The sequence below is a fragment of the Anoplopoma fimbria genome, chromosome 12 (genome assembly GCF_027596085.1).
Source record: "Anoplopoma fimbria isolate UVic2021 breed Golden Eagle Sablefish chromosome 12, Afim_UVic_2022, whole genome shotgun sequence".
NCBI lineage: Eukaryota > Metazoa > Chordata > Actinopteri > Perciformes > Anoplopomatidae > Anoplopoma > Anoplopoma fimbria.
In genome coordinates, this window is record NC_072460.1 from 12,204,662 (window position 1) to 12,229,971 (window position 25,310).

A 25,310-nucleotide genomic window follows, 5' to 3' on the forward strand; every position below is an offset into this window, starting at 1 on the left:
TAACACATTAATCCTTAATGTTGCCCATGATTTTAAATTTAATCTCAAGTATAATTTCAGTTTTTAGGTTTGTATATCATCACGTGACGAAAAACAGGAAATTACTCCATCAAAAATGTGAAAAACTTTACTTTTTATTTGGAAGCAACAGTATGTTGCTCGATGCTGTGGATGGCTCCACTAATGAGAGCACATCGCCCAAATCAACCAGGTGTTGATCATGATGTCTTTCAGGGCCGTGTACAGACACAGAGCAGGTGCTTAAGCAAAAAAAAGTATCCCGCTAATACATATTAATATAAAATAAAGCTACATGAACATCACAGACAACACCATAACAGGCCACCAGTTGAATTCTTCAAAGGCCAAGACAAAGCATCTTCTACTGTGATTGGTTCCTTGATTTCAGTTTTTTGTGTGAACTGCCGTGACCTTCATTATTGAAATTGGTTCAAAGTATTGAAGACTCCTAGTGCCTGGTAAAGTTCTTACCTGACAGAAAAGCAGCCTTTGAAATTAATTCTCAGCAAGCCATTGGGATAATATGTAGTATTCCACTTCAACAGTGAAATAGTACTGAGCAAAGAGGTTTGGTAGAAATCGCTAGCTAGTAGTCACCCTTTCAAATTGAAAGGGTTGAGCTCACAAAGGGATTGATTTCTGACGGAATGCACCATTTATAAAACAACAGTCAGGGGTGGAATTATTATTACAACCCTTTACTTGAGTTCAATTGGCAGAAAAACATGTAGAAATGTTCTATTTCAAGTAAAAGCTCAGCGTTCAAAACTTTACTAATGTAAAAGTACAACATTTTTGCAGCAGAATAGCCCTGCAGTATTACATTATTTATATTATTGGATTTATGATTATTACTAATGCACTAACATGTAAACAGCATTTAAATGTTGTAGATGGAAAAAGAAAAAGTACCATATTTAATTCTGAATTGTAGTGAATTAGAGCTTTAAAGTAGCAGGTAATGAAAGTATTTGAGGACAGTACTTGAGTAAATGTTCAGCTAGATTCCACAACTGCTTAAAATGATGTGATATTTAAGATATGTTTTGGGGGAAAATACTTTCATTCTTCAATGTGAAATTGCAGAGAAAAGAAACATTTTGAATAATATCACGTGTTCCTGTTTTGCCCTGTTTGTCTTCGGTATCATGAAATGTAGGTTCAACAATTTATAGTTAAATATTAAAAACATCAATAACATGTGCATATGATTTCAATGTTTGTATTTTTCTTGACTAAAACAACCACAAAAGTACTTTTATATAAGGCACATTAAAACACATATACACTTTAAAGTAGTAACAAAAAAGTATCATATAATATACGCAATATGAAATGATCTTAGGAAGAGCACCTGAAGGCAGCATTAGAGGTAACTCTTAATTTCTAGAAAATGTCTTTACTTCACAATAAAGCAAATTTAATTTTTAAGCTTACGTGCAGAATAAAAGGTTATCAAAGGTGGTAGCAAATATATTACACATATCGCCAAATAACATTATAAGACTGAACTCAATGGCTGGTCTGATAAAAAAAAAAAACAGAATAGCCTACTAAAAATAACAATAGGGAAAAAAATGAAATACACACTTACAGTTATGCAAAATGTTCACAGCCTTACACATCTACCACAAATGTAATTTAATCCACAGTTTGGTTCTCATATTATTTTGAAATACACCATTTGGCTGTAAATATACAGAATATCCCCAATATGGAGACTTTCTATTATCAGGTTTGGCAACCTAGCGTATGACAAATAATACTAAATAAAATTGGCGCTCTTGTCATTATCATTTTAAAACTCTCGCAGTAAGCCTGTATCTTTTGTAATAAATAAAATGCATCCAGCAGCCCTTCTCTGTTTGCTGGAGCTTTTAACTTTAGATTTACACTTCCTTTGCGCTCTGGTAGAAGCATCTTTTCATCCTCTGAATTAAGCATCATCAGAATCTTCCTCCTCTCTTTGATGGTATAAGGATGATGATTTTAGTGGAACTGAGTCAAATCCATCTGATGTCCTCTGAAAACACATTGATAATAACACAAAGCATGAGAAGTTGCTTTAAAAGTAGATCAGTCTGTGTGAATGAACGGGTCACTGACCTCTCGTGAGAAGGACCTTATCTTGGTGAAGAAGGATTTCTTGGTGAGGTCCATGAGGTCGTCCTCTGCGTCCTCTCCCTCCATTATTGCACAGCTGTCTGCAGTGGGCAGCTCACACTCTTTACCCTCAGAGGTCATCATCAGCTTGGAGTACTTAAACTGCAGCCTGCAGACAGAGTATGATAGAAAATAACATCCTGTCAACATAAGTCTTACAGTCTCTTCTTTGTAGTTTACAGTTTTGCTTAGGTTTTATCTTTCATCTTTTATTTACTATATGACATATCATTGCTTCAACAAACATTGTAGAAAATGTGAAGCTCAGCAGTCTCACTTGCGTGTCTTTTTCCAGAAATAGCAGCTGATACCGATGAGCAGCACAGCAGCAATCGTTCCCGTGGAAACACCAAACTTGAGCCAGAAATCCAGAGTCACACAAGCACTGACCTTTTGAGCCGGTAGTGACTCTCCACCGTAACACTGCAATGGCTGCTGCCACACATAGGTGGTTTTCTGAAACACACACACACACACAGTTTAATTTAGTCACATATCACACACGTCTGTAAAATACCTGATACCTAATGATTTCAGTATTTTCTTCAAGGAATAATGAGCTTTAGAAGTGTTTGTTGGCATATTTGGTACCATTCGACAGAGCCAGGCTAGCTGTTTCCCACTGTTTCCATTCTTTATGCTAAGCTAACAGGTTGCTGGTTGTAGCTTCCTATTTAACGGACAGACATGAGAGTGTATAAATCTTTTCAGCTACCTCGTATTTCTCACAACGTCGAACTATTCCTTTAAAAGTCCCCATAAAAGTTATATAAATATTATGTATCAGTGTGTTCCAGTGCTTCACTGTGTCTTTATCACCATTACAGTACCTTAAGTGAAAAGGGCTACATTATAACATAAAACAGCATATTATTATTATATCATAATGATTATAATGATTATAATGATTATAATATAATCATTATAATATTTTCAATGGACCTGTGATTGGATATGTGGGGTTGAAGAGGTAAAAGTATTTTTGTCAATATTTCCATGCCTGTGCATCACTACCTGTATTCCCTGGATGCAAGCGCTGACAATCGCCCTGTAGTTGTTTTTGGTGCAGAGTGGACATGAATGCTGGCTCTGCCACAGAAAGTGGAAAGTACAACCATCACATGTCCCCTCTGAACAGTTACTGTGGAGGAAAACACAGATAAGTGAGATTATTACAATCTTCAGATGATGAAAAATATCTCCAAATTCAGATTCTCAGATCTCAGTGTGTTACAGTCTATGTATCTGGTGTTGTAATACAGTATTTGTGTCAAATCAAATGTTGTCCTGACAAGTTTTGTGAGGTCAAAAGTTGAACTTGGTCACAGTGAAAGGTACCTTGGCAGCATGATATGGTCTTTATCGGTCACTTGGGGGTTGCATCTCAGTCTGATGGTGGCTGACCGGCCTTGTTTACAAGCCTGAGTTGTCTCACTGGACCTGGAAACACAAACGTCTTAACTTCCACTATGTAATATATTATAAACTGTTTCTGATTGTCAATTACATTACCTACTTCATCTGTCGATAAAACTTCCAGCGTAAAATCTTTATGTTAATTAAATCAAATCATACACATTATATTACTAATAATACCATTAGAAATATGTATTTAAAAGTACCACAATGGATGAATGCAACAAAATATGATAAGTTCGGATTTTATTAACTTGTAATAGAAGATGACATCTGGCAGGCCGGGTGCAGAGGGAAACAGCGATTTTGGAGATGAGATGCTGCTCAGGGTCGTGTCGGTGGTCACACCTTCAGAATAAGAGGACATATATCAGCATATTTTTCTGATATATGAAATGCAACCAAATTTAAGCAACCCCACAAAGCAGTATATATCTCTGTGAGATGTGAGCCGTTTAATCAATTCAAAGAGTAGTCCCCTTTTTAGACTTTTGCAAAGTCATTTTTAAAAGCCTGAACAGGTAGAACAGTGCTCATAAACCAAAGTATTAGCACAAAGGTGGTGCAAAAGTCAGAGGATCACCCAAATCATTAGGATTCATCCTTGAGGAAATAAATTGAATGGTTGTTGAGACGTTTCAGTCCATGAAGTGTAATATTGGAGAAAAGTACAAAAACATTAACATAGTTGAGCCAAAATGTCTCTTATTTTGTAACCTGGTAATATTCAAACAACCTCTTAGATTCAGCTTGAAACAGTTTGATGGGGCCCCGGTCCCACTGAAGAAATTAACATTAAATACTACATCACAGAAGACAACACAGTATATAATATAAATATGAATGTGTGTTGCCCTGAAATAATATCAGGAATTTTGAACATTTTCTACAAATGACGAAATTTGGTGTTGAAAAATTCTTACAAACATTTCCTCTCATTTAAAGAAAAGTATCGCTGCAGCATTCAGTCCATACCGATGAGTGTGTCACCAACGATAAAAGGCTGGGAGGACACCATGCTCTGACTCCTGATGTCAGAGGGAACCACAGTAGACTGACAGACGTAACCTTTGACCTCTCTCCCACTCTCTGTCACATTTTCCACACAGGTAGCTGGTATTCTGCCCTGTAAGTGAAACAGCAGGTTTTAACGTCAAACTAAATTTGGCTAAAATCAAATGCCATCAGGACCACAGCTTCTCACCTCTTTTCCACACAGACCCAGATTAAAGCGATGGAAATATCTCAGGCCTTTGCTGGTGAATCGGGGACTGCTCTGGAAGCCGGTGACGTTGGACAGAGGAGAGAAGTCATAGTGCAGCATCGCGCCATCTCTAGTCTGCACATCCAACGCACAGTCACTGATACAAGCTGTGTGGGCCTGGAGGATGGAGAGGTACGTATTCTGTTAACAGTGAGTTAAACAATCTCATCTCATGTACCGGCTGACTGAAACCCAAATAAGACAACTGGGAAATGCAGATATTAGCTGGACTATGGAGGCATGTAAACACCTTATTCTGCCTACTGTTACAATACAATAAATCTTATGTTTATTTGTTTTTAAAGATTTTAGAACTGTTTGTTTTTTGTTTTGAATTAGATGTGTAATGCCACATGATGTGGGTCGATTTATATTTAGAAAATATTTTTAAAAATTGAAAGAAAGAGGTAAACAGCAGACCAACATACATTCTGCTATGTTAACTACATAATTGGATATTCAATACGGCAGAAAATAGGGTCAACATGAGAATTTTTCCCTTTTGGATAGAAGAAGACCAATTTTGCGTAATAAAAGTTATGAAAATTTTATATAGAGAAAAATAAAGATACATTTAGGGTCAAAGTCAGGGTTTTAAAAATCATGAGTCCCAATGCACTCCCATTTTTACCTAGTCAACAAAAAGTTTGTTTTTCCTTTATTCATTTAAATCTCCAATTATATTTCTGTAAATGTTTATTCTGTCAGTGCCCCCTGTACACCCTTTTTAATTTATTTAATTTATTTATTAACTAGAAACAGTTAAATGTGAAGAGAAGGAGTCAATAAAAGCCTTTAAAAAAAACCTTAAAGTGTATAAATTGTGAGTAATTATAGAAAGCAAACTCCTCTAATTGCGTGAAAGCCCCAACAATCATATAATGAACCCTAAGGACATTACCTCTGTGTCCTTGACAGCCCAGCATACAAATACACATATTTAGTCAAATATTTTTCAGTGGAAAAGACATTGTTCCCATTACCTTGTTTCTCTGTGTGTTTGGTCCACACTTGACACAAGCGTCTTCTCCGACAGGCTGATCGGCCCTGATGAAGGTGTTCGGCGGGCAGCTCTTACACGCTCCAGTCCCATTGACCATGTAGTGACCCGCTGGGCAGGGAACACAGGCGGAGCCGGCCTTAGCGGAGCTCAGGGCACAGCGGCGACACTGAGAGGCCACACCTCCAATCACATTGGTGATGTGGATGGAGAAGATCTTTGCAGAATCAGCACTGTATTTCCTCTCCTGAGGGGAGAGAAACACAAGCTGAGTTGCTACAGACAACATACTGGTCTGTTCTGCTGTTGAAAGGACAGATTTTACTAAGTCTACTGCTGTTTTCTACTCAGCTCTCATGTAGTTTATGTGCTGTGTTACAAAGTGGCCACATAGCTCTAGACTGTCATCTAGAGTTCGGTTCAATAACTGGGGGCAAACACAATTACAAACAGAATTTACAGCCATCATTTGTAAAAATATTCAAAGCATTTATTGCTCTTTTTGGGTCTTCATCTTCTTTACCTCTTGCCCATTCTAAAAGATGTGTCAGACTTCATATCTTACCTATAATTCTTCATAGAATGTCGTTTTTACACTGTCTGGCTGTCACTGAGTAAACTTTAAAAACATAAATTGAATGATTGGTACCAATGGAAAAAATATATATATATAAAGAATATACATATATGAACTCAGACATAAAGTGCACTTACAAAAAAAAATAAAGCTTTAGGATGTAGAGAGCTTAATCAAATAGCACTTAACTTAATGAATTAGAATTTTAAGGCTGAGGGAGTGAAGCGGTTGGAAGGTCAAGAGTGATATCGAGGATGTGTGATTGTGTCTCACCCCATTAAGTTCCTCTGTACGTTGAAATGTCCAGGTGAAGCTGGCGGTACTGTTGCTCTGGATCAGGTAGGAGTATGACTGTTTACTGTTGCTGCCTTTCCACCGCTCTACCACATCGTTATTCCACTGTTTATAACCCTGCAGAGAATAACACTCACTTCATATATACATAATCATTCTGATGGCTGGCTTTCCTTCTATTTATGTTGGAACATTTCCCCTCACCGCCAGGAAGTAAAACTTGCAGTCAGCTGTACACGTGGTCTCAAAGACAAACGTGATGCGAGAAAGTTCACTCCTCTCACTGTCTTCCACCATGGACTGAGGCAACCTGTGGAAACAAAGGCGAGTCAATCAACGTTTCCTACTGGGACATTGTGTATATAGTTGTCCTTTAAGAGGCACGTTTGACTTCACCTGTATCCAGGGACATTGAGTATGAGCATCAGGAAGTCTGTGTCCTGATCCCCAGGGGTTGTGTAGACATACTCTCCAGCCACCTCCCATGCTGTCATTACAAATAAATGAAAGAATAAACAATCTGCTGCTATCCCTTTAGCACATACAGTAATTCAGGTTGACATGTGCCATCTTTAAAATAACTCTTACCCATACTTACACTTTAAATTAGGATCAAAGCATAAGTTAGTACCTGAGTCTGAACGTGTAAATTAATTTTTACCTTGGAAATACTAGTTTGACGGAATAACCTCACAGCTTTTTGACATGTGTACTTTAAGACTTGGCCGTTTTGTTGGTGATTTTATGAGATACATCATGTATTTTACTCTCTATCTCTTTTTGTCCTTATCTTCCATATCCTGTTTCGGTTAATTGCTTTTCGGATGTTTCGAAATGCTATCTGGCTCTTTAAGTAATTCTGTTAGGCTTCTAGTCTGTGCCTTAGAGTATGTTTTTCTAACTGTGATGATTATCATTCAACCGCTGTGGAGTTTGTCCTGTCCATCTGCACTGTGTTGCCTAATACTGAGTTTCTCACCCGTGCTGTGTTCAGAGTCGCCAGACTCTCGACGGAAGATGGAGCTCTTCATGTTGCTCGGCATTGTGTTCCACCATTTGTACTCGAAACCCACCACTGGCTCCGTGCCAACAGGGCACTTGGCACAGGCTGTGAGAAAATATGATGTTATTATGTCAGGGTTCACATGGAAAATAAAACAGGAAACATTCAGAGTCCAAAACTTTTTGACAGTTTTATATACTTTGAACGTATCACTCTGCGGGAAAGATTTTTATTCAGTTTTGGGGGATTTTTACAGCAACACTGGTAGTCTTTTTGGCACAAACGTTTTTTATATAAAATAATATCATGTTATCTATTTTGTGGTGTCAAATGATTAACATCTTGGGTAAGTACACGTGTATGTCAGTACAAAAAAAGCCCCTCAGTCTGACATGCAGGTAAGATACAGCAATAGGAGTGAACTCATTCTGCACCTGTTCCGTTTGAGTAGAAACCTTCGTCGCAAGGTTCACAGGTAGAAGAGTTGGTGACAGAGAACCCCGGGTTACATGGGGGACAGGTTTGCTTCTCCCCCGATGCGGGCAGCTTCACGGCTCCTTCAACGGTTTCACTGCAGATCTTTGGCTCGATCCACTTGTACATGAGCTGAGTCTGAGACACACAGCAGGCCAGACATGAATATATGAAAGAAGCCACCAGATGCCACACAATCAGCCCAGGCAATTCATATTTAAAGTAACCTAATAGTAACAGCAGATGGCTGCAGACTATTTTCAAGGTGAAATCTCTCTCTGTGTTCACCGCTACTGAACCTCCACAAACTCCGCCTCCACACACTTCACGTCATTTTCTACATTACCGTTCCCTCAGAGTCACAGGGAGTGTGGGTGTAGAAGTAGTCACTGTTTGTGCATGCAGGTCGTGGTTTGCAGCTCCCTGAACCAGCCTCTGGAAATATAGAAACCGAGCCAGAAGGACACAGCAGGTGGGGGACGAGGGAAAACACACAGTTCACATTAAGATCCAGAGATAAGGCAAACCTCACACACTTAAGCAATAAATACAGTATTTGCATGCATACTGCCTTGCATGTGCAGGTGACGATATGCAAATACGGAATGATTGTAAGTTTAGACATATCTACGAGTTAAAGAGTATGTTGATGAGTGTAATGACTGGTGTTAGTGGACAGAGCGTTAAAAATGCAAACATGCATACCTGCATATGTGTCTTGCTCACACTGATAGCAAACGGCAGCACCCTTGTTAGAGTAGGTGTCAGCAGGGCAGGGGGTGCAGCGGGCAGATCCTTGTTTCGCACTGTAGGTGCCAGGTTTACAATGGAAACACTCTGATGTGTAGGCGACCCCTGGAAGAAAACAATACATTTCATAACCAGGAAAAAGGGAGCAGAAAACAGCTGTTTAGAACTGCTGCACATAACACAATATAGGGATAATCTACCTGAGATGGCAATGTTTGTTAACAGCACGGGTTTGACACTACTGCCCTGCAGAGTGTACGCAGTGGTTCTCCAATACAGCACATTGTTGCCACTGTTAAGGTCCACCTGCACAGAGTGAATGTGAACATAAGAAAGGAGCAAAAATGAGAGCTCTTTCAATCTGAATTATTCAGCAAATGACAACAAGATGCCCGCATGTTTAGTGAAGTACTCAGTCAAACAAACCCTGTATTTGTTAAAGCTGCTCTCAGAGATCTTCATCCACCGGCTCTTAGTGTCCGTAGACTGACACTGGTCATTCTGAATCTACAGCAGGGTGAGAAACGAGCCAGAGATGATCAAATATACCCCTAAAAAAACAGCCATCTGTCAACATCAACAGTCATTTTACAACACTTACAAAAAACTCAAAGTAAATGCTGTTGTCAGGGTAGAAATAATCAAAAGACACAGTTCCAGGTTTCTTGAGGCTCACAGCATAGGACAGCGTTGCAGTGCACTCATCTGTGTTTGAGGTGACGTAATCACCCTTTGGTGTCCAGGTGGAGCTGAAGAAACATCAGCAGCAGAAACAGTTTGATGAGCTTCTTGAAACAAGGAAACAGTGTTTAAAATAACAATACAAGTGAGGCATATACTGACTTGGAGCAGTCTGTGCGGTCATCCCAGCCGTTCGTGGTCACTCCGTGGGTGACAAAACCAGGCGGCAGGCTGTCCCACTCATCAAAGGCCACGCCGGTGCCCAGAGAGTAGGTACCCACAGCACACTTCTGGCATTCCTGCGACTGCATGTCGAGGAACTCTCCCTCACTACAGGAAAAGGCTGTTAAGAGGAAAACAAAGAAATAGGACACATTGGAAATGTATCATGGAGACGTGGAAAACATGACAAGGAACAGATAAAGAGGATTAAGTGTGGTAAGAATTTTATATTTACACATTAAAGCTTTGACACGGATTGCGGGAGTGTACAAAATGTATAAGATTAGATATAAGAGTAGGACACTCACTGCATTGAGTGCCTTTGACTGGATCTGGAAGGCCTGTGCATATGTCGGCTTTGTTGGGAACCGCCACTCTCCATCGTGCCCCGAGTACGTCACACTCTGTGTACTCAAAGTGATAATCTGACTGCAGGGACAAGACACAGGTGTTAGTTTCTCACAGCTTGAAAAAAAGTACATACTATAACTTTTTTGATACATAAAGCTGCAGGTCAGCATGCATGTGAACAACAAATGGGGTTGCCATTAAAACAGGTTTATAGCTCTGGAATTTCTTTTCGAAAACCAGGCAAGCCTCTTTTCTAAATAAAAGTCACTGCTAATATTTGCCCAGGAGGCTATCCCAACTGTTGTCTTAATCTTGCTCATCAAGGATGTGCTGCAACTCTGCACCAGTTAAACTCCCTTCAAGGTTTATTTACTTAGCCAAAGGGGAGAAATGGTGATTAGTACAATCCTTTTGTAAACATTGAATTTTCAGCATTGTCGCAGGAGTTTGGAGACAGCAGGAGCTCAGGTGCAAAGCCTATGCTGTATTTGTCTGTCGGGCTTTGACACTTTTTGGAGATACTGACAATAGGTGACAGACAAACACCGTCACACCCGTAATGATGATATTTGGGATGTGACATAACATTAAGGGTATCTTGTTGATCTGACACCTTCTGAAACAAGTCGTGAGTACTTAGCCGGCACACAGTGTAGTCAAAAGCTGGCTTTAATATTCCAAGGAAGGTCAGACTTATCCAAGGCCACACAGCCTTGTGGGATTAATAGTTAACAGAAACAGAGCAGCAGCAGCAGCACTCCTCTGGGTCTGTGTTTTCAGTTAGCGCTGCCACATTAGCTGTGGTCGGGGTATCAGATGAACGTGTGTTTTGGGTGGGAGGATCTGCTGCAAAAATGCATCGAACTGGGGATGTGCTGTAGACTAATCGTCTCCTTTAAACAAACATGAGGAAACCAAGGCAACAGGACATAATGACCGCTGTGCCTCATGGTCAGTGGACTGGCATGGAAACAAGCTCTCCTTCTCCTCAAAGCATCATCGTCTATAAGCCCAACAGACTGAAATTTTAAGACAACAAGTCTCTTGTGTTACCTTTTCCCTAACAGCTCGCATATCGTAATTCCACTAACTCAGTTCAGAGTATGCTGATAAAAAAGAAATGCTCTCAGTAATATAAAACTGTAGGCTACTGTTATGCAAATTGAAAACAGACACAGGAGGGCAATGAGAGCAAGGCAGAGGATGTAACATATGGAAACTGTAGTAAAACAAGTGTCATGATAACCATAATAACACTGAAGCAAGCAGATCTAAAGTAAATAATGTAATGTAATTCAAACACCTGCAAGCGAAACATATGTTAATTTCCCACTCACAATATGTGAAGGAGGCTTTTACTAGTCCTGTTAAAATCCACACTGGGTTGTGGCAATTTAAATGTACACTTTTCTTGATTTGTTTTTAATACCTAAAGACGGACATAGCTCTTAAACAGGCCTATACAGACTGTAACTCGGTGAAGCTGTTTGAGAGGCTTTAGGTCAGCCATCTTTCAACATTTTCATCAATGTTTCATATTTTACTGAAATTAAATGATCTTTCTACCTACTGCTTATGCATAACCATTTTCACTGATTCAACTTTAATACAATTAACATACTTAATACAAAATAATACATGTTTTAACACACTGAACTGCTCAAATGGGAACAATGAGTATGAGTAATTTTAGCTTCTGATGGGTTGTTATCCATAATAAAGAAATGGCTAACAACAAAACAGATATGAATCTCCTCACCTCTTTGCACATGGGCAACTCTGCATGGGTTTGTGCAAAAAGCAACCACAGTAAAAGGTGGCGCAGGTGTGTCGGGCCTCGCTGCATCGTCGCCTCCTGTCAGTGCTGAAGTGATGGAGGCGGAGGAGCCGAGGGCTGACCTGAGACCTCAGGTGCTGCCCGGCCGGCGGCTGGAGGCGGGGCTTCCGTCTCAACGGTGAACGAATACTGACAGGTGATTGGCTTTGGAGCCTGTTGTTGCGTTGACTCATCTTTTAATGGCTGTCTGTTGAAACGCAATAGGCGGACTTGTGTTTTACCAGCATTGTGCTTGCATTGTTTGGACATTGCACAATGGCACGAACATATTTGGGAATAGTATAGTAAAGTATAACATTATTTCAAGGTAGGTTTGGCGAGGGGCCATGTCGACCTTTTCTTTAACAACAAGACATAACTTGTGGTTTAATATCGACAGATGTGGGTGGAGTGGAACGTACGCCAACAAGCGTTTTATTTTGAAAGGTTTAACCGGAAGTTTGTGGTTTCTAGGAAACCAGGTTGTAAACATTCTAGTAGGGTTCCTCGTTTGTTAGAATAAAGTCTAACAACAGCAAGAACAACGAAGCTACGAGTGTTTAGTGCTCAGTATTATCATTAAATATGTCGGGCCGGGATCCTTTCCCCTCCCCAAGGTTTGAAAACTGCTTCACCCTCAGCGGCTTCAGGCCGCAACAGGTAACCTAGGTGTTCCTACTGTTAGATTGGATAACTTAACGGATGTATTTGAAAATACACATTTGAGACTGACTATTGTTTTGTTTCTAGACATAAAGCACCTTTGGGCCCACCCTAAATATGTTTTGTAATTTATAATTTATTTTATTTTATGTTCCTCTCCCATTGCTCAGACAACAACATATGGTAAGCCTACCCATATCGCCCAAACAGAGGAACCCTGGAGTCGTCTCCATGATGCAGCCACTTTGGCCAGCTCCCAGCGGACTGTTATGCGTTATGAGCATCAGGTAACCTCCAGGATGATGAATGATTGTGACCTTCGAAATGATGTCAAGGCAAGAAACTGGAATGCACCCCTCTTGTCTCAACCTCAGGCTCCAATGGACAGCCTCGACTTCCAACTAAAGTCTGTCTACGATCACCACAGGGACTTCTTCTGGTTAAAGAACCAGATTGTATACCAGAAGGAGACCGTCTCTGAGGACCACCGGTGGGTGTTGTGAATTTGAAGGTTGTGTCTTTGCAGTGCCACCTCACTCTGTCGGCAGGGGCATTTCAGCAGTTTAATTCAACTGTATCAATTTATCAATAACATTTTAAATGTACATTTACAGGAAGCAGGGAAACTTGAAGCAGGACTTGTTGGAGACGGAACAAGAGAAAGACATCAGAGTGTGGGTCGATCCACAGAGGTGCTCCATCTACAGCATTAAGTGAAGCTCAGGTGAAGTTTACACATATTATGATCCCCAGTTATTTCAGCTGGTGTCTGGGTGGATGAAATAAAATAAAGAAACCTAAAACTTCTGATTGAAATCTCAGACTGATAGAATCTGACTCTGGGGAGAATCTGACTTTGTGTGGAGCGAGGTGTGTCTGAAATACCAATACAATACCCTTTTCCCCTATACAGGTACTTTCCAATAAGTGCTACACTAGGGAGAAGTGAGGCAGCTTGTATTCAATGTAAAGCTTCCAGAACTACTATCTTTGACTGCAACCAACATGAGAGCTCTGTAAATAAAGGAGTTCTCTCAGTGAATTTATGTGATGCTGGCATTTATTAATATGCGATACACAGAAAACTCAATACTAACTGAATACTGAAGGTTTATTCATGGAACACAAACTCTGATTCAAAGAGATGCCTTTACACTGAAAGAAAAAGCAAAAATGCAAAAGAGCCTAATTTCAGGATAAGTTTCACCACATAACTCTCAATTAACACTGAAGAAAACTACACCATTGCATAAAAGCATGAACACTGAGCTCACTTATCTGTCACATTGCTGAGGAGTTTTAATCTTCAAGAGTATACATCATGAGGGTACGAAATAAGGTTTATTTCTACATTATTTTTCATTTAATAAACAATACTAGTGTTTCTAGATCTCACTCTTGTGCAGATTGCCCCAAATTTCATACACATTTCAGCACAATGACATATTGGCCCTTTTTGTAAAACTTTCTGTGGCGTTTGACCAAATGTTTTTTATTTTCAATGTAAAAAGTAAGTAAACATATAATTACCTACTTCATACTGCATTGCGTAATGAATCAGTATTCACGCAAAGCATACCAAGAATCGGATATTAAATAAATATTATAAATAAATTTAAGATGCACATTTAAAAACACACAGCTGAATCTTTTATTAAAATATAAAAACATGCATGTGAACTGTTTAGATGAAACAGTTGAACATATTTTGAATAATCAAAAGAGTAAGCAAGTTGCTGTCTAAATAGAAAATGTACAAATGACAAAACAAAAATATGCTTAATGCATATTTAAATTTTTTGTACATCTGTTTTATAATTGTCAATCCTATTCTGACATAATGTTTAGCTTGTGAAAAATCCTCCCATAGACTCACTTAAATATTCTCTTTTAAAGGTTCATATAGTAAATTCTATCTGAAATGAAATAGCACTTCAGAAATTATTTATAATTATAAACATTAGTTTCATGGTGGGTTCATGCCCTGGCTTTTCTTTGGAGACATCGTCTGATGAAAGCCTTCTCGTCCCATTGGTTGGGGGGAAGCATTTGGCTGCCGTTGTGGACACAAAGGACAGTCATCTCCTCAGCGTACTGAAGATTCTGCAGCAGCTGAAGACAAACACCAGAGGAGCAACAGTTCAGGATAATGGAGAGCGCATGGATCATATAATAAAGCAGATATAGAGATTAACACAAACATTTTACAGTTGCAATAACTGGGTTTTTTTTATCATTCGGGGGTAGCAGAAACAAGCTGAGACATTGACATAAACAGAGTATTATATATAGAAAACAAACAGCTGCTTATTTTCAAGCAGATACAGACCAACATTGCATTTATATGAAGTCATGTTTCTGGCCACTTAATGAATGTAAATCCAATAGTCAACGTCTTTTAACAATGTTTTTGATCTCCAAGTCTTGAGGAAAACATCTGGCTCTACAGCTGCTAAATGCTCTGCTATGTTCACCAACTAGTTGCTAACTATGTCTGTCTGCTGTTTGGTGCTGGGAAGGTAGTAAACAGTGGGCTTTTAGAAAAGTTTACAGTGACAACAGGGGTAAATGACAGGGAGAGGGATCCAAAACAGTAAAGTTGCAGACCTAAAACCAAAACAATGAGCTTAAAGAAGTTAAATTGTTCTGTGGAGCTGAGGGAAACTGCAGAGCTGGATAATAAGTGTCTGTCTGTCGCTTTGTCATCACAATAAGCGACATCTTTCATATACAAGTAGGCATGTGATCCATTGTTACTATCAAAATATAGATTATAGCCACTTATGCAGAATACACAGTGTATGTACTAACGCACGCACACAATTTGGTAAGAATCTCTTGTTACTTATTAAAAAGGTACAAACACTCACTTTGGGGGTTATGAAGAAGTACTGGGATGTTGTCTCTTTGCAGGCCGTACGGACCACAATGTCAAAGACTCTTCTCTCATTTACAGGATCCATTCCCTGCAGAAAACAGAGAAATAGTATCAGTCACATCCAACCCTGAGGCTGAGGAACCAGGGATTCATTTTTGTGGCAGATTGGACCCTAGAGCAGCACTACATGTGTGACAAACAATCACAAAATCCACCTTTGCTGGACTCATGGCAGGTCATGCTTCTTTTGCAGCTCTGTTTTTATGTTTATATTCTCACAAAAGAAAAGCTGCTGTGACTGCGTTTGTGTGTGTGAGAGAGAGAGTGAGAGAAAGAGAGAGAGAGAGAGCAATACCTGGTTGATCTCGTCCACCACTCTGAAGGGGCAGCGATTGAGCTCCTGCAGGGCCATGAGGTAGAGCATTGTGGAGACGCTGCGCTCTCCTCCGCTCTGATGGTAGGCCGTCAGCTCGTGGAGCTGAGTGCTGCTGTGGAACTTCACCCGAATTCGGATCCCATACTTGTCGTACTCCTCCTTCAATAAAAGACAGCATTTAGCAGGGTAATAATTAAAACTCTTGAATAAAAAAAGAGCATAAGATATATTAGAGCTTGATAGTATTACAGTAAACCACTGTTAGGGATACCAACAACATCTTATTTGAATAGTTAATGTAAACAATATTCATAAACGTTCATTAATTCATGGAAAAAACACTGGAATCGATCTTTGACCCAGAGAGGGCAGTGTGTGTGTTGTTCCCTGTGAGTCAGCATTTACCTCATTCTCTGAGTGCAGGTCAACCTCTCCTGCACACTGCATGGAGCGGAAGAAATCACTGAACTTGTCATTAATCTGTTCCACCAGCTGCTTCAGCGGGTTCAGCCAGCGCTCCTTAGCCTACAAAGACAAATACAGAAATCACTATTCACACATTTAAACAAACGATGACCAGGCTGGGCTATAAGAAATCCCTGATCCCCATAAAGGTCCCTGAGGAATCCCTGCAGTGATAATCATGTACCTCTGATATGTTCTGTCGGTAGGCGCTCAGAGCGTTGGTCTTGTCCTCCAGCTCCTTCTCCAGATGTTTGATCTCCTGCTCTCTCCTGTTGTACTCGTCAACAACCTTCCAAGAGAAGAAGGGAATCAACATGAGAAACATTCACACTCTGAGGTTACATGCCACGATGTATTCAGACTCACAACTATTGGCCAAAAAAGCAAAAAAAACAACAATAAAATTGCTAGGAATAAAGTAATAAATAACAACAAAACAGCATTATATGGCCCGGTCACAGTCTCCTGTAGAGATTAAATAACTTACATTTTCACTGAGGCCAGTGAAGCACTCAGATCTGGACCGCTCTTCGTTCAGCATGGCATCGATCTCGTCCAGTGTGTCGGGCAGCTTGCTGAAAGCCTGCATTAAAAAACAAGAATATTTTGCAAACTAATATTAATAACCACATGATAAGGAAAATATACCACAGAAAGTGATGAGGCTTATTTTATTCAGTGATATGATACTGATTGTAAAATATAACACTGTGATAAACGCTTACATTACGAAGGTCTTCGGGTAATGACTCATCAGGTTTCATCCTGCAAGTAGTCCTTGCTCTCCTCAACAGGCCTTTGCACTGTTCCGTCAGCTGCACCTTCCTCTGCTCCAGACGGCTGCATTTTTGCTGCAAGAACACGCAAGAAAACCCAGGAGTTAATATCATGGGCACTGCAGCAGGGCATATGTATATAAAAGTGTGAGTGAAACACTAACCTCAGTGGTCTTGAGTTCAGAGGCGCCCTCTCTACAGTCATTCTCCAGCTTGGTCTTCTCAGCCATCAGACCCACCGTCTCTAAAGCCAGGTACACCTTCTCCATGGTCAGCTTGGATCTCAGCTACAGACGAAGGAGACAAGAAAAATGGAGGGCACAATGTGAGTCAGACATTGAAGACAGGAAATGGGCAGAGAAAGATTATGCAGACTTTTAAAGCAAAAACAAAACAAAAGACAAGAAAAAGAGAAATCCCTTGAAATCTATCACAATACCAAAAATGGTCTTTCTCACCGTTTAATTAATTAAACAACAAAAGATTGACATAATGTCTGCTACGAGGAACAGTCAGAACAAGACAGAAGCATGAAAACGCAGAGGGGAGGTAAATGCAGGGACTGAAAAAAAAGTTAGCGTACAGTAACTGACACTATATCAAAAAAATCTAAATGTCATGCGACCACAGTTATCAAACGCAAAACAGTCACACAACAGCCTTAGTTTTAAGTTTATTGATCCATACCTTCATTTGGGCCACGAACACTGTGACTATGGACACCTTCTGGGAATTAACAGCTGCAATTTTCTCTTTAGTTTCCTCTTCAATCTTCTGCAGGTCAATAACACTCTGCTCCATCTGCCTCAGACTAAACACATGGAAGGAGCGAGTTAAGAGTAGTTTGACATTTTTGCATTAACTAAACAGAGACAACGTACTAATCAAGTCATATATGACAACATATTACAGGTTACAGAGGGAAGCGTTCTGTGCCTGTTTGACCTTTTAACTGTTCAAGACGGACTTGCCTGTCCTGCTTAGTACTGATCTTCTGCTCCAGTTGCCTCTTTTTGCCCTTCACTTCAGAAAGGTGCTTCTTCTCTACCAACAATTCGTTGTCACGGCGATCCAGCGTGGCGGCTTCTGCCTGCAGGGCCTTTAGCTGCTCATCGATGTTTCGCAACTTCAACTCACAGTCCTAGTCACAGTGGGGGTTAACAGTTAAACTCTTGCCTCAGTTAAACTCTAACATACTGAGATGTGTTAAGGCATATTTCTCACAGTATCAGATACCAGATTTCTGAAGTGTTTAAGTTAAAAAAAAAAGTTTAGGGCTATGCTTTCAAATCTGTTCCTCTGTCTCTCCCTTACCTTCATCTGCAGCTCCAGCTGCCGTTTCTCTTCAGCATCCACAGTGATGGTGAGGTACTGGGAAGGGTGCACTGCAGAGTTACTGGTGCTGATCTTGTTGGAGTAATGGGACCTCTTCAATGTGTACCTCTCCTCTGTTGTGTATAACACCCTGAGGTAGGGCTCCTCAATCACCTGTGAGAAAGAAGATGAGAAGACAAAGATTGAGGACAGCAGAGATGCCTTTTTTAATAAAAGAATAAAATATGAAGTTAAACACTACGAGCTCCAAGCAGGTTCTCTGAACAAACTTCTTTGACATGAAATTGAAAAATGTAACTTTCTGACAGCTTTAAAAAGGCACTAGGTCAAAACTAATAATTTAGTGTGGTGATCATATGATTTTAATGGGTAGTTCCTTTTTACAGACCTCACTGTCATATTAGCTTGAACCTACAACACTTATCTTTAAAGCCGAGCTTTTAGTTCACCAAAGAAGTTCAAATCTAAATTACATTCACTTCCCTAACACTTGTGTTGTGTTGTGAGAACTTGAATCATGTGGGGAGAAGAACGTACCGTTTTAATCATGGCTTTAGTTTGTTCATTGCCCACAGGAACGTCATGCACTTTGTACTGGTGACAGAGGTAACTCATCACCTCATCAGGGGCGTCGAACATCTCGCGTAGGTAAGTGAAGAACCCAAAACGCCTATAAATAAGTCAATAAATTGAACATAACTTTGAAAGTAATGGTCACAAACAAAACTACATATGTTGATGCTGATTTTATAAGCCAATACGCCTCAAGTACAATTAATGTTCTCTCACCTCAGGGACTCAATATTTCGGGATGGCTGTCGCCTAGAGCACGATTCCTCAGGAGCAGAAATGGAGTTCACTTTCAAGTTCATCTTGTCACGGACCTGAGGTTCGGGACGGATTAAGTCATTTTTTTAAAATTTGGGACAGCATAAACTTGATGTCACACACAAAGTTCATATTTGTCTGACAATTTGCACTAATGACAATGTGACAATCATAATCTGCACTGACCTCTGTCATGAACCTCTCCATGTCGTCTTTTTTCTGGAAGACAAACGCCCGCAGATCGTGGAATGAGATGTGGTTTTCCACGAACTTTGCAAAGCGATGATCTCTCACATTGATCTGAGGAATGAGGAAAGGATGAGCATGTGGGCTATGCAACAGATTCAAAAAGCACCACAATCCCAATAATTACTGCTCAATAAACACTTACCGTATTTTCCGCACTATAGGGCGCACTGGATTATAAGGCGCACTGTCAATGAATGGTCTATTTTCGATCTTTTTTCATATATAAGGCGCACCGGACTATAAGGCGCATTAAGCGAAACAAAACAGTCAGTCAGTCAAACTTCCTCCACTTCCGTACCATTGATTCATTAATGTTGAATTCTCTCGCAGCTGCTCTATTCCCATGTTCTACTGCGTGACTGACAGCCTTGAGTTTGAAGTCCGCGTCGTAAGCGTGTCTCTTGACAGGTGCCATGTTGGGTCCTTATACACACACACTGTAATATTATGGTGAAGCAAAGTATGTATTACTACTTTGTAGTTTACCAAAGTCGTACTAAAACATGTTGACAGAGCGCCGTGGACCACACAAAATCGCTTCGAGGTCAGTAAACACAACCAGAATTAATCCATATATAAGGCACTCCGGATTATAAGGCGCACTGTCGTTTTTTGAGAAAATTAAAGGCTTTTAAGTGCGCCTTATAGTGCGGAAAATACGGTATATCTTTTTATATAAACTTAAAGTTTACCGGCAATACAGTCACTTATAAACAATGTATTAAATGCTCATATTCTTCTTATAAATGCTAAACAGGGTGGGGTTAGAACAAAGTGTTACCACATGGTTCACTAGGACTCACCACCAGCATCATGGGCTCATGGACATTTCCACCAAAGAGTTGTCTGTTCTTTCTGAGCCACTGGAGTGCGGTGTGTGTGTCCCTGTGGCGTCCTCGCAGCTTCTCCTCTTTGGCATTCATCATGTTGTTCATGTCACTCAGCTTTCTCACCAACACTGGTAATTAAAATAAGCAAACATAATCTACTGACTTTGAACAGTCTATTACCTGGTTTGTGGCTGATACTGGTACCTATGCTAGCAGCATCTTATGTTAAATAATTTGATTTTGTTAATGTAAACTGGTTCAGAGGGCACTGCACAGTTTGTGCTAAACTCTCACTTTTGGACTCAGCATGGAGGTTGTCTTTCTCCCTGCGTAGGTCGGCCTTCTCTCCTTCGATCTTGGCTCTCTCCGCCCGGATGTTCCTCAGCTCGACATTGACAGCATTGATCCGCGGAGTCACATCAGGTGTGTCCCCAACTTTGGCAAGCTCCGCCTTCAAGTCATCGATGGTCCGTCTGGTGTTGCTGATTCGCTTCTGGTGGTCTTCTTCTTCCATCTGCTTCAGCCTTTGCCTCTGTTTAATATCATCAATCTGGAGAGCAGAACAGGGAGAGGTATCACTCATTATTAAGTCTACTTTATTTGAGTAAGTACTTTACTTACTTTTATATTTTACTTGAACTGCTTAAAGCACATAACAAATTTAAATAAACCATGAAATATAGAAAAGGAGGACATTCTCGGGGCCAGGATCCCTGATAGAAGTCAATTTACTGTATAGTGCCATTTACTCACAACTATTAAGCCCTGTATAAAATATTAATAAATCCATATTGCAAATCAAAAGTTGCCAACAATTTTAATTGCAAGATTTCTACCCAAGATAAAAACAACTGTTTTGTCCACCAGAGGGTTCAACGAAGATAATTTATTCAGCTTTGAGGGCTGTAAGTTTTCTTCCTCTTTCCGAGTCTCACCTCTTTGTGTTTTCGATCCAGCTGTTCTTGTTTCTGTTTGCATTTAAGAGAGGCTTCTTTGATGGCGACAGTCTGAAACACAAAAAAAAAAAAAACGCTCCAAGTTACTTAACCTTTCAAACACTAGAGCCGGGCAGGAGATTTTACACAAAAATGACATTTTTCCTTTTTACAATTAACACTTGAAATGATGAAGGCGCATGTACATACAGCAGCTGGTAGCTCCCATGATTTTATGTTTTGTGTTGGTGCTGTTGTGGCCACATCTTTACAAAGACATCCCTCCATTGTGGAATCTCTGATTAAGCTTCAAACTTTTAGTTAACTTTAGTTAAGATACCGGCCATGCCTTTTGCACAGTAAATTGTTTTGTTGCTCGGTTTACTTTCCTTCTGATGCAAATTCAAACATTGCACTACAGGGATGCATCACTGTTTCTGTTTTTTGCCATGTTTTTCTGTAAATGGGCTACAACTGTTGAGGATCGCTGTGTTGCATAATGACAATACATTATCCGTGAATCTATGAAGTTATCATCATGATAATATAACAAACATTACATTCCAGTATTTATTGTACTGTAGAAAAACAAAACAAAAAACCTAGCCTCTCATTTTACTGACAACATTACGCCTGCTTTCAAAAGGTTTTTAATTCATCTTAATTACTCCTGCTTCACATTCAGTAGAGATGTATTTAAGAAATAAACCCAGACTATAATGTAAATAGCTGGTGGGATTCTCAACTGTGCCGCTCCAAAATGTCTTTACCTTTTTATTATGTCTTTCTGTGGGCAGCATAATGCTCTGATTCATTTAAAATGTACTTACAATTTATGTACAATCCTCATGAATGCCCAAAGAGGCTCTACATAAAACCATTCAAGTGCACTGGATGAATCAGTGAGAGCTAATGGCTAGACCTCTGAGCTACATAGATACACACAGATCATGAGTACTAACTGAAGGTAATCTACAAAAAATAACAAATCATTAACCGTATTCTTCTTTTAGACACAGCTATGCTACTGTAGACAAGAGTATGCCACCTTAGGCGCACATGCCACAATTGGCACACAGTAGTTTGACCAATGGCACACTAGCAAAAGGTGTGCTAGAGAATGGGAAATAGCCTCTTTCACAGCCATTTGCATCCTATTATTTATGATAGCTTGATTGTTTTTTTCCTCACCTTCATTCAGCAAAGACCCTCCCCACTGATTGGATAGCACTCATTGCCTTTTTCGCTGAGTTTGTTAAGTTTATTGGTGATAAACAAAATTGGTGGAAGGTTGGTAAATGTTATTACTCTTTCAACAGAGTAATAATATTTGTTTTTTCACCTTAGCCTTCATTTGTTCCTCAGTTGGCTTCAGCTGGTTATCGATCAGCTGGATCTTCCTCAGCATGGGTGCCTGAGCCTGCTTCAGGGCAGAGAGTTGCTTTTTGGCCTCGTCTCGCTCTTTCTTCGCAAGCTCAAACTCTTTACGGGTGGTCTCGTACTCCTGATATTAGAGGGAAAGAATTTACAGCTAATACAGTTAGCTTAACACGGTTCAAAAAAGAGATTCAGTTTTACTCTGACGGCACTCTGTGTTTTTTTGTCTCTCCCTCTCGTACACAATGTTTCATTTCCATCACTCACCACCCATGGTTTCTTCTTCTCAAGCAGCTCAATCACGTCCAGATGCCTCTTCTTTTCGTAGTAACGGTTCACATCATGTTTGTTCCTCTCGTTCCTCTGCTTGGCCTTTTCCAGGAAACTGGCCTTCTCCTTCACAATGTTCTAAAGGGAAACAAATCACCAACAACAGTGAAAAACCAAGAAGAGCCTGAGGTTTGCAATGCTTCCTTTACATCTTTTAAGTGTGGGTAAAAAGTAAGATAATGGAACAACTGTGACATTGTTTGTTAAAAAAACTTCTGAGTGGTGCCAGCCAAACAGAAGAAATGAGAGACAGTCAAAACACATTTTTATACAACTCTTTGAAATGCATTCATTCTTTGACAATTATGTTTACCTCAAGTTCTCGTTCTCTGTTGCGAAAGTTTTTGAGCTCACAATGGTACTCATACATCTCTGGTGGTCCCACTGACTTCTCAGTTGCCTCCAGCAACTCTATTTTGGACATCTTGGCAAACTCTCCCACTTTTTCCTGTCAGGACAAACCAAACACATCAACAGAAAAACAGTTGTTATTGGATGAAACATTTAATCTATAACAATCTATAACTATTTCAATCAGGATTTGTATGAATGAAAAATAAAATGTTATGTTTCCTCCACATCTGCACACTGATACATTGATTAAATATTGAAAGCTAGGTTTGAAATAGGGGGGAAATAATTAGCCGTCATTAAGACATTTTTAGATTATAAACCAGGTGCGCAATAAAGCATTCACACATATGACGCCTGCACTGTGCTAATATCCTACAATGTGACAGTACTAGTTAAACAGGCTCACCTCGGTGGAAAATGTCAGCGGCCATTAATGTATTCGGCACAAACATACCTGAGGCAGAAACTGGCAGAGGTTGCTGACTTGGATTTGCATAGCCTTGACTTCTTCTTCCACTGCTTTCTGGTTGCAGTGTCTTCCATTCAGCATCCACAGCGACTGATTGTTCTCCACATGGATCTCTCTGTTAATCACTATATTACCATCAGTCTTGTACCTGGAATAACAACGAAGAGTTTGGCTCTACAATCAGACACATCTAGGAAAAGAATATACAAGTAACATTGTGTGTCTGCAAACTCTTTCACATAACCTACAGTTCAATCTCAATAAATCCTTTATTGCACCCGCGTTTGACATAGAGCCCAACCTGCAGAGAGAAAAATAAACATCTAGTTTAGTTTTCGTCATCAGAATTGTAATTCATGTGTCAGCTTAAATAACTGAATATTATTTGACTAATTGACATTGATTCAGAGATCTGAGACAAACCATTACATGCAGTGTGAGAGGATTATGAATGACATTCAGATTAATTAAATGCTGTTGCTATCAGCTGAACACCTAAAACGTATTAAACTTTTTCATCGTGTGCTTTGTGGTACTACAGTGCACCTTGTCGCCTCTGCCCAGGATAGCAGTCTTGCCAGCCAGACCCAGACAGATGGCACACACGATGCTAGACTTGCCAGTCCCATTAGCTCCAACAATCATGTTCAGATTGGGTCCAGGAAACAGCACAGAGTAGTCATAGGTCCTGTCAGAGAACAAGGTGGACGTTAATATGCAGTGTTGTCATCGTGGTCTGGTTACACGCTGTTCTGTGGTCTGTTGACAGCTCAGGAGCAGTGACTTACAGGAAGTTTTTCATGGTGAGGCGAAGTATGGAGCCCTCCACAAAACGACCGTCTACTCCGGGTCCGTCCGACTTACTGCTGGAGAACATGTTCGCTACGCTGTTGGAAGTTTGCGAGCCGCTGTTTACGGAACTTTGTCGCCGTTTTTTACTGGACGTCGCCATTGTGATTAAAAACTAGTTAGCTGTCCAGGGGAAGGAAGGACGGGCATGAACGTTCGCCCTCGCGCGCTTCGCCCAGTGTTCACTGAACGCTGGTTGGACAAAGGCGGTCACGTGTATACACAGAGCCTGACGTCATCGGGGAAACTACCGTTATCGCGAGATTTAGTTCACAGACTGAGAAGTGAAATAGCTCCTCTATGAATACAACGTTTATCAACCAACTCGTATGATTTGCTTTTGTTTTGCTATTGGCACTTGTATAATATTATCAAATAATTTACGAATTGTTGTGTAAGAACAATTATATTGATGTTAACATAAATATGCTTTACTCAAATTCACAGTTTGGTAGATGTTGGTTAACAGGTGATACATACTATGTTGGTACTGGGATATGAGAGCTTTGTTCTGGGACTCTGCACCACATATATCCTGTAAAACATGGGTTTGGGGGGTTTTAA

At 40.1% G+C, this 25,310-nt stretch overlaps 3 protein-coding genes across 3 annotated transcripts; 1 reads left to right on the top strand and 2 right to left on the bottom strand.

The window, feature by feature from the left end:
* Positions 1-1,235: 1,235 nt before the first annotated feature.
* Positions 1,236-9,969, bottom strand: elapor1 (endosome-lysosome associated apoptosis and autophagy regulator 1). The gene is made up of 20 exons (XM_054609138.1): positions 9,806-9,969; positions 9,564-9,711; positions 9,389-9,469; positions 9,163-9,268; positions 8,918-9,067; positions 8,559-8,647; positions 8,173-8,350; positions 7,715-7,843; positions 7,132-7,222; positions 6,940-7,045; positions 6,715-6,852; positions 5,848-6,111; positions 4,805-4,981; positions 4,576-4,726; positions 3,855-3,948; positions 3,523-3,624; positions 3,199-3,325; positions 2,462-2,640; positions 2,128-2,293; positions 1,236-2,044 (listed from the first exon to the last, which is right to left on the bottom strand). Exons 1-20 carry the CDS (start codon positions 9,952-9,954, stop codon positions 1,958-1,960), a joined length of 2,712 nt encoding a protein of 903 aa, XP_054465113.1. The 5' UTR covers positions 9,955-9,969; the 3' UTR covers positions 1,236-1,957.
* Positions 9,970-12,504: 2,535 nt separating this feature from the next.
* cfap276 (cilia and flagella associated protein 276) lies at positions 12,505-13,735 on the top strand. Its single transcript, XM_054608872.1, has 5 exons — positions 12,505-12,692; positions 12,866-12,982; positions 13,070-13,185; positions 13,310-13,419; positions 13,609-13,735. The coding sequence occupies exons 1-4, from the start codon at positions 12,618-12,620 to the stop codon at positions 13,410-13,412; spliced, it is 411 nt and encodes a 136-aa protein (XP_054464847.1). The 5' UTR covers positions 12,505-12,617; the 3' UTR covers positions 13,413-13,419; positions 13,609-13,735.
* Positions 13,736-13,810: 75 nt separating this feature from the next.
* Positions 13,811-24,957, bottom strand: smc5 (structural maintenance of chromosomes 5). The gene is made up of 24 exons (XM_054608873.1): positions 24,686-24,957; positions 24,444-24,585; positions 24,146-24,198; positions 23,883-24,045; positions 23,388-23,522; positions 23,012-23,152; positions 22,710-22,871; positions 21,368-21,439; positions 20,727-20,982; positions 20,406-20,560; positions 19,540-19,653; positions 19,315-19,409; positions 19,063-19,195; positions 18,505-18,678; positions 18,162-18,331; positions 17,878-18,001; positions 17,355-17,477; positions 17,140-17,265; positions 16,902-16,997; positions 16,599-16,703; positions 16,355-16,474; positions 15,929-16,108; positions 15,566-15,661; positions 13,811-14,807 (listed from the first exon to the last, which is right to left on the bottom strand). Exons 1-24 carry the CDS (start codon positions 24,847-24,849, stop codon positions 14,673-14,675), a joined length of 3,234 nt encoding a protein of 1,077 aa, XP_054464848.1. The 5' UTR covers positions 24,850-24,957; the 3' UTR covers positions 13,811-14,672.
* Positions 24,958-25,310: the final 353 nt, after the last annotated feature.